Below are 8952 nucleotides of genomic sequence, written 5' to 3' on the forward strand. Positions count from 1 at the left end.
AATATGTTTATCCTTGTTCTACATATTTTATTATTTTGGGTCTGATTGTTATTTGTGCCACCATTCCTATTAAATATCGGTATAAAATCTCATGAAAAAATTTTGTAAAACAAATGGACGCTTGAAAGGAGATAATTGGGGGAGGTTCATAAATAAAAAGATGCCATATACACGTTTTTTTTTCCTTTGAAAGTAGCCATATACAATTTGAGTAATGCAATTATTGTTTTTAGGACAACGAATATATGAAATATGAAATTTGACCGCAATGAAAATATTTTGTTAGGGCAACAAATATAATTAGAAAGGCGGATTTCTTCAAAAAGAAAAAACAGAAATAGATTTGATTTGAAACTTGGGAATGGCACATGAGAGGGGAAGTTTTGTTGGGGGAAGGTTGTGTTTGGTGTGAGAATTATGGTGATCCAAATTGAAGATTGGGCCTTATCTGCGCGACCCAGACGAGCTTTATCCGTTGGGCCGGTCTAATATTCGCTGTACGTAGGTCAGGTGGGCTTGCATTCGTTGGTCTCCTTCAGAAATTCGAAATTCAACATTTCATAACTCGTCATAATATATGATTATTGGCTTCAGCTTCCTTGGCGTCGGCGTATTCCAGTTTCAGCTTCCAGACCGCTTGTTGCAACTGCATCGCAGAAAGCTTAGCAAGCCGTGTTAAGACTTTTAAGACCAGGCCAAACTCGGTAATTGATTCATTCATCCGTTTGGATTGGAGGGAGGGATTTGGAATTCGCAGAGACTGAGGGTTCCGTTTTGTTGACCACGATTCCTCAGAAAATGTCCGCTAGGTTGCTCAAAAAGGTTTTAAAGGAACAGGAGGAGCTTCTACAGCACTATTCTCAATCCTCCACCACTGAAGACGAACAGGATCCTGGGCCATCCTCACCTGCTGCGTCTTCTATCAATCCCTTCGACCTCCTTATCGATGACGAAGATGATTCCCAAATTAGCCCTCAACAGGTTTCTTGTTTCATTCCCCTCTACAACTCTTGCTCAATTCTCAACTTTTCACATGCCTGCACTCTAATTAATTGCCTAACTGGAGCTGTCTCAATTTCTATATATTTTAACCATAATTTATAATTCACTCTTTGGAGTCTGTTTGGTAAGAAATGATATGGTTTTCAAATAGAAAAGGGAAAGAATCTGTTACGAATGATAAGATTGGTGCTTTGTTACAAACTTGTTGCAGAGAATAAGGGAAAATGGGGTTTGGCTATCTTTCCTGAAGTTATGGAAGGTTTTGTTCTTTATTTCAAGTATGCTCCATATGCAAGTGAAGATTAACTTTCTTGTTGAGAGTTTTCCTTACAGGTTATATTAGCCAAGACTTATCCGACTGTAGGATTTCTCAACAAATTTCTAAAACCCTGTTCAACGTTTCGCTTTGCAGTCATAAATTTTTTCTTCCTCAATAAAAAAAAAAAAAAAAAAATAATGATGTCATTGTAATATATTGATCTTCCTTAGTTTAGCTGTTCCTTTTTTTCTTTGTTCTTGTCAAGTCTTATGAAGTACTGGCTGTAGGGTGCATTCATTAAATGTTAGCAAGTTTTTTTTGCCCAACTGGCTGAGTGGCTTTGTCATTTGTCTACAGGACAATGACCAGGAGGCAGTTGACGAAATCTCCGTGGACATGCATAAGCAGTTTGTGCGCAATGGTACTAAAAGTGCAATATCAACCTCAAATAAAAAATTGAAGAAAAAGAAAAAGAAGAAGGAGCGTGAGAATTCTTCTTCCACCACAGATAAAATCCTTGATAAACCCTTGGATGTGCTCCTAGAATCTCTGTCTCTGGATACTATCCCCTCTGCTTTAAGCAGCCTACAGGGCCCTGAGAAAGCCAAAAATGGTGCAGAAGAAAGGAATTGTGGAAAACAACGTATGCCTTCATTATTAGAGGTGGATCCTAAATATTTAAATGCCGGGAATGAACTGCGAAGAATATTTGGTTCTAAGGTAGTAAAATCATTTGAAAAAAATAATCAGGCCAGTAGTTCTAGACAAGTACGTGGGGGAAGACGTGTCAACCATCTTTCTAGGAAGACCTATCTTGTTAGTCCATCAGACCATTGGCCTCGTTGGGATGGTTCTCTTTCCATGGAGTTTTTGGAGACAAGGAATGGATATCACTACTTCAGGTAAATTTCATTTTCAATTTTATCTTCTTCCCTCTGCTCCCTTAAGCACATATACTGACTTTAAGTAGATTAAACTAGAATGCCATTACTGTGTATGTGTGTTCAGCCTGCTTGGTGTTTTTGAATGGTTTGTCAGCAAGGCTGCGACATGTATTACCTGAATATTAAATCTAAGTAATTGTATAAAGCTTGTCCTTCCTGGTCCAAGATTTAATAAACTTGAATGAACTGCAATTTTATGAATCTAATATCGTCTCTTTCTGTCAATATTCATTTATAACATTCCCATTTGTAGATAATTGTGCCCCCATCTTCTCGTGGGAAAACACACACATTTTTTTTTATTACATATGTTAATATAGTGATCTTCCTTAGTTTAGCTGTTCCTTTCTATAAATTAGCATCACTCGTGTCATCAAAACATGTTAATATAAATGTAATGTATAGTTCCTTTAGTGTTTGGATTATAATGTAATGAATTCCAGATATGTACACCCGCCATCCTATGTTGAAGCTCAGAAAGCATATGAAGCCGCCAGATCTATTCATGATCTCAATGGCATTGCCAGTATCCTGTTGCACCACCCATATCACTTGGATTCACTTATAACGATGGCAGAGTATTTTAAATTTGCGGGTGACCATGAAATGTCCTCTGATGCAGTTGCAAAGAGTTTATATGCCTTGGAATGTGCATGGCACCCTATGTTTACTGTCTTTCAGGGTAATTGTCAATTGAAGATCAGGCATGAAACGAACAAGCCAATGTTTACATTGCTTTTCACCCACGTAAAAAACTTGGATAGGCGTGGTTGTCATCGATCCGCCTTAGAAGTTTGCAAACTCCTACTTTCACTGGATTCTGATGACCCAATGGGGGCTCTTTTCTTCATTGATTACTTATCTTTGAGGGCACAGGAATACACCTGGCTGGAAAGGTTTGGTGAGAGCTACAAAAATGATACTTCTCTGTGGTTATTCCCAAACTTCTCATTCTCCCTTTCCATATGTCGATTTTATCTTGAGCGTGAAGAACCCTCAAAGGTTGATAATCTGGATGCTACGAGGGCTAATTCATCAGATCTTCTGAAGCAGGCGTTAATGCTTCACCCTTTGGTCTTAAAGAGAATAGTGGAAAAGGTCCCACTGAAGGAGCAGTTTTGGGTGCATATACTCAAGCATTCCTTCTTCCTGCCCGATCAGACAGGAATTCCATCATTGGATCACCTCATTAATTTGTACGTCGAGAGGAATTACATTATATGGAGAATCCCAGATCTGCAGAAGTTTCTCAGAGAGACTGCACAATTGGTAATCGAAGCATTGGAAACTGATCAAAACGATGCTAAAGACTGGGCTTGTGTGAGAAAAGAAGCATTCTCATCTGAGAAAAATGAGTGAGTATCTTCCCCTCTCCCCTCCCTCTCTCTTGGTGATTCGAAGTATTTTCCTTATATCTAGCTTTTGGCCCCTCATTTGGGCGCTGCTAAACGCATGCATTTTGATCAGTTGTGCTCTGAAATTATTTTTAAACTAAAGAAGTAATAACCACTTAGATTCAAATCGTCTACGTAGTTTCTAGTGTACTTGTGGAATTTAATAATTATCAATACAATTTTTAGGAGGTAAAAGTGATAGCTTTCTCTTATTGCCAGGTATGCACATTTATTGGTCTCGGATTTCTCTGATTCACTATCAACGGCCCCTCCTGAAGCATTGCAAGATTTTGTGGTTGATCCAAGGATGAGGAACGTGCAGAACATAATTCAACATGCCAATCCTCCTGATCGACAGCAACCTACCCAGGAAATTGCAAATAGGAGTGCATTGGCTGTCCTGTTTGAATCAATGCTACCTTGGGTTAACTATGGGGATGAAAGAGATGTAGGTGTTGATGAAGGTAACCAGTTTGATGAGCATGATGACCATTAAGCTGTCAATACTTCTTGAGTCGCTGGTATTCTTCAAAATGCTTTTGAGAGAATGGACTTAAAGTGATGTGGCATAGATCACGTTTGCGCAACTTGCCTTGTGTTGTAGCAATTGCATCCAGTTTTGTTTACTGCTATCTGTCATTGGTTGCCAACCGATATTGCTTGGTACTGGTAGTTGTACTTGTATGTAGGAAAATTTTGAATTCCCAACGCATTTCTGTATTTCTCAAGCAAAGATGGAGGAAAATGTTTTCTTACTGGTTGGGGTGTATATAGAATAATAAAGCGGGCGTATGATGACTGTCCCAATCATTACATGCAACTGCTCTTCAATTATATGGATATGTGTGCAACTGCATCAGTTGGCTTCAAGAGATTGATAGATCAGCCGGACGGCGCGGGGGGCCTCGCTATCATTATGATTAGGCGCAGTTGCATTGCCCTGGCCCTGGCCCTCAGCCCATCATTTCGCTCGCACCCCAACCCAATTGCCAATAGCATGCAAAGTTATTTGCAGTTTCTTGATCATATGCTAATACAAGCGTGCTTGTGGCCCCCTAATAAATAATTACCGTAATTATTATACTTGCTTAATTAATTGTCATCATTATTATTTTACTTGCATGGTCCTCATCTCTGCAGTAAGCCCCACTGCCAGAGGCTCTTCTCGTTGTTTTTGTTAAAATTAGGGACCATTTTAAGTATATCGATTGTGATTTGGCAAAATGAAAATTTATATCCAGTTATGATAGCACGCCAACTCTTCGTTACCATTTTAATTAGTAGTACAATTTCAATGAAAATCTACAGCTAATAGTTGATGAGATAAAAGTGTAGGAACTGTGAAAGGAACCAAAGTAGTGATAGAATATGGGGATCGAAGTTGTAGTTCAAGCAATTATTATACAATAAATATAAATATGAAAGAAGATTTTTTTTTCTCCTTTTTTTTTTTTTTTTGGGAGAGCTGTAGCACGTTAGCTTGCTTTTTCATCCTACTCATAGCATGTAATAAAAGTGAGTAGAAATTTGGAAAGTCAAAGAGAGTTGAAAGTCTGGTGGCAGCAGCAGCCCTATAAAAATGGATAGGGAAGAGAGCAATGAGGTGTGGGAGGCGTTGGCATAAGCGAAGAGACGGAAGGAAAGAAAAGTTGGAAACACGATGGCCATAGGTTGCGGCTCAAAAGGGAGTAATCTGAAGAATGGTGTCATAGCATTACTGGTTCCGCTTCCCTCCATTCTGTTTTACCTCTGTTTCCTCAGCAACTGTGGTGACGGTAATTGTAGCGGTAGTGGTCTCTGGAAATGGTGCTATCACCATCCTCTTTTGTTGGTGAATGCACTCTTCTTTCTCAATGTCAACCTTGTCTTCTGGCTCATCAGCCATGTCCTGTCCAGTCACTGGGTGAGACTCCTCCTTTGCTGGATTCTCGAAATTCTTCTCAATTTCTCTACACCCTCTATATGTTATTAATTGGTTCACTGCAGATGATCGACCTGTACTGGACTTTGATACCCGTGATGCTGGTTCACTATTTTGCTTCTCACCCTTTAGCTGAGTATAATGAGTTGAGGTCGTGGGCGGCAGTTGCTTTGACTTGGATATGGAGCATAAGGCTTTCCCACAACTACTTGAGGCGGGAGGGATGGCAGTTGGGAGCCAGAGAGGACTGGAGGTTCACAGATATGCGGCGACAGTACGGAAAGAATTGGTGGTGGGTTTCTTTCTTCGCCGTCTACCTTTCACAGCAGGTAATTAATAACTAATAAACGAATTACCTTTTCACATACTGGTGGTGGTGGTGGTGGTTGATTTGGTTTCAAGTTTTGTACAGGTATTTCTGATGGGCGTATGCCTGCCTCTGTACGTTGTCCACTCAGTCGAGGAAGGATTGAAGTTGTGGGATTTGGTAGCTATCTTTGTGTGTGGTTCTGGAATTGGGATGGCCTACTTTGCGGACACCCAGCTGCATGAATTCGTGAGCAGGAACAGGAAGCTGAAAATAAGTGGAAAATCGATGGTGCCCAATCTTCAGGAGGGATTGTGGCGTTACTGTCGACACCCAAACTACTTTGGAGAGCAGTTGTGGTGGTGGGGGCTTGGGATATTGGGTTGGGGTTTAGGTCAGGGATGGTGCCTTGCAGGATCGCTGCTCAACACTATGTGCTTAGCTTATGTAACCAAATTGGTTGAAGACCGAATGGTGAAGCAACACTACAGAGCAGAAGCTTACAGGCAATATCAGAAGACTACATCAGTGTGGATACCTTGGTTCAGGACATCACTTCATCACAAGGAATAGAATATGCGACTTCACTTGTACCCTTTTTTTCCCAATGAATTGTCAATTGTGGATGCATTGAGCTGTGTTGTTTTATGTTATCTCGTTGTAATTGTAACCCTTTCTCACGTGAATTATAACAAAGAGTAAGGTTTTATCCGTTGTCTATTATATCAATAAAACCACTTTTGTCTTGTTTTCTTCGATTGCTCTCTCTTACCCTTCTATGCATTCAATTGCAATACTCTCCTATCTCTCTCCACTCTACTGCACACCCTTTCCTCGTAAATCTTAACTATAATTTTGGAAAAAAGAAAAAAAAAACTTGGTGCAACCCGACTATCATCCAATGGAAATGTGTCGGTGTCATTGTCGTTTTTTTTTTTTAATTTTTTTTTTCTTTTTAAGTGTAAAAATGAGGAGACCATGAGATTAAATGCAATATGCATCTAATCATTGTTCAATATTTTATACGTCCCTCATTTTCATTCAAAATTTTTACTTAAAATTTTCAATTCTAATAATTAAAAAACTAACAATTTTGACATGGAAGTTAGAATCAATTTTAATATAGAATGACTATAAAGTTAGATAAACGGATTTTTTTTTTTTTTTTTTTTTTTTTTTTTTTAATTTTTTTTAATTTTCAAAAATAGGTTTCAAACAACAAAAAGTGATAAGGATTTGGCAACTTGCCAAATATTATTTCACAGATGACAGAAGTTTGTTGCTAAAATTATAATTAAAGAAATTTCTTAGACATGGTTAACCCTTTCTTTCCTTTTTCATTTGGTGCCACAAATGGCTATCGGGTCTAGTAGGACAGCCCCGGAGCCCAACTTTTGTGTGCAAACTTTCCAGTGGGCGAAAACGCGAAAACGGACCTAGGGTTTAGGAACAATGAAAAAAAAAGTCGTGCGCTAGACGATTTTGTGAATGGAGCTCATTTGGTACCCCAAATGGCTATCGGGCCTAGCGGAGCAGCCTCAGGGCCCAATTTTTGCTGCGCAAACTTTTCCGGCGAGTGAAAACACGGAAAACGGACCCAGGGGTTAAAAACGATGAAAAAAAGACATGCGCCAGACAGTTTTACGAACGGAGTTCATTTGGTGCCCCAAATGGCTATCGGGCCCAGCGGGGCAGCCTTAGGGCCCAATTTTTATGCGCGAACTTTCCGGTGGGCAAAAAAGAGAAAACGGACCCAGGGGTTAAGAACGATGAAAAAAAGCTATGCGCCAGACGGTTTTACGAACAGAGCTCATTTGGTGCCCCAAATGGCTATCGGGCCCGGTGGGGCAACCCCGGGACCTAATTTTTGTGCGCGAACTTTCTGGCGGGTGAAAATGAGAAAACGGACCCAGGGGTTAAAAACGATAAAGAAAAGCCGTGCGCTAGACAGTTTTGCGAACAGAGCTCATCTGGGGCCCCAAATAGCTATCGGACTCGGCAGGGCAGCCCTGAGGCCTAATTTTTGTACGTGAACTTTCCGGCGGGTGTGTAAAACCCGATCCCTAATTACCTTAAGTGAGCAAGTGTAAGTTATGTGATGTCTTCCAATGAGATGTAATGAGATTATGTTTTGGTTAGGAGTGATAGAGGAAGAAAGCAAACTAAGGAGCAAGAGAACTCTCAGATGGCTATGTAGGAAAGAATGGTCAAATTTTGGCTAAGTACAGGAAACCAAGAGGAGATCATGCTATCCTATGAGATTTAATGCTGAATTGTGCTGTGATAAAGTGGGGAGAAAATGGCTTAATCAAATCTCAGCCATTAATCTTCATTAGTGGGCTAAGTGGCCCAAGGAGATTTCATGCGGGATTTTGGGCGGTGGTAAGTAGGAAGGCCGAATTCATTTAATTGGTTTGAACAAATTACTTAGGCTATTTGTGTAATTCCAATGGCATTCGAAAGCTTTGAGAGTCTATTTTCTGTGGCTATGTTGCTGGAGGGAAAACTCGCCAGAATAAGGCCGGAGGAGCAAAATAAAGACGAAGAGTTCGTTTCTCAGGTGAATCTAGGCAATCAGTAAAGAATTGAAGCTCTAGGTCGAATCACAAAGATTTTTTAGCTAAAAATTTGAGGTAATATTTTTAACTCAGTTATGAACAACTTTATGGAATAAAACTTTTTAAGATGAGGTCTGGAAATCGAGTTATATATTTTTGAAATTTGAACTGGAAATTGTTGAACAAGCAGGCAGCTGCTTGAATTGGGGCCAATGATGAAGTTTTGAATCTCCAGATAAAACGACGAGAAATTTTGAGCTAAAATTTTAAGATAATGTTTCTAACTTGATTCTAAGAAAGTTTGTAGAAGGAATTTCTTTGAGATTAGTTCTGGAAATTTAGTTATGAATTGTTGGAATTAAATATGTAATTTGATGCTCCAAATTTTTTCTAAATGTGGGGAGTGTGGGCGATCAAAGGGTGCATTCTTTTGACACCCAATCCCTCCAAATTGGCCAAGTGTCCGACCCTCAAAGTGAATGGTAGGAGGCACAATATGATGGTTTGGCATGTGAGCTTGATTTATTGGGTAGGCCTAAAAGGAAGACTAATGTAAACACTAAGTAG

General features: G+C 39.7%; 2 protein-coding genes across 2 annotated transcripts; both read left to right on the forward strand.

Annotated features, from left to right (window-relative positions):
• The first annotated feature begins 581 nt into the window (after positions 1–581).
• LOC120082173 (transcription factor 25) lies at positions 582–4433 on the forward strand. Its single transcript, XM_039037429.1, has 4 exons — positions 582–981; positions 1619–2163; positions 2649–3560; positions 3819–4433. The coding sequence occupies exons 1-4, from the start codon at positions 799–801 to the stop codon at positions 4093–4095; spliced, it is 1917 nt and encodes a 638-aa protein (XP_038893357.1). The 5' UTR covers positions 582–798; the 3' UTR covers positions 4096–4433.
• A 431-nt stretch (positions 4434–4864) lies between these two features.
• Positions 4865–6596, forward strand: LOC120082182 (uncharacterized protein C594.04c). Its single transcript, XM_039037441.1, has 3 exons — positions 4865–5502; positions 5586–5849; positions 5933–6596. Exons 1-3 carry the CDS (start codon positions 5260–5262, stop codon positions 6398–6400), a joined length of 975 nt encoding a protein of 324 aa, XP_038893369.1. The 5' UTR covers positions 4865–5259; the 3' UTR covers positions 6401–6596.
• The last annotated feature ends 2356 nt before the right edge of the window (positions 6597–8952 follow it).

The sequence above is a fragment of the Benincasa hispida genome, chromosome 1 (assembly GCF_009727055.1).
Source record: "Benincasa hispida cultivar B227 chromosome 1, ASM972705v1, whole genome shotgun sequence".
NCBI lineage: Eukaryota > Viridiplantae > Streptophyta > Magnoliopsida > Cucurbitales > Cucurbitaceae > Benincasa > Benincasa hispida.

Bases quoted from the DNA above. Each gene is read 5' to 3' on its own strand.
- LOC120082173 (XM_039037429.1), top strand. From the start codon at position 799: ATGTCCGCTAGGTTGCTCAAAAAGGTTTTAAAGGAACAGGAGGAGCTT. The intron at 2,164-2,648 runs GTAAATTTCATT...AATGAATTCCAG, and splicing joins AATGGATATCACTACTTCAG to ATATGTACACCCGCCATCCT. The intron at 3,561-3,818 runs GTGAGTATCTTC...TCTTATTGCCAG, and splicing joins TTCTCATCTGAGAAAAATGA to GTATGCACATTTATTGGTCT.
- LOC120082182 (XM_039037441.1), top strand. From the start codon at position 5,260: ATGGCCATAGGTTGCGGCTCAAAAGGGAGTAATCTGAAGAATGGTGTC. The intron at 5,503-5,585 runs GTGAGACTCCTC...GGTTCACTGCAG, and splicing joins ATGTCCTGTCCAGTCACTGG to ATGATCGACCTGTACTGGAC. The intron at 5,850-5,932 runs GTAATTAATAAC...AGTTTTGTACAG, and splicing joins CCGTCTACCTTTCACAGCAG to GTATTTCTGATGGGCGTATG.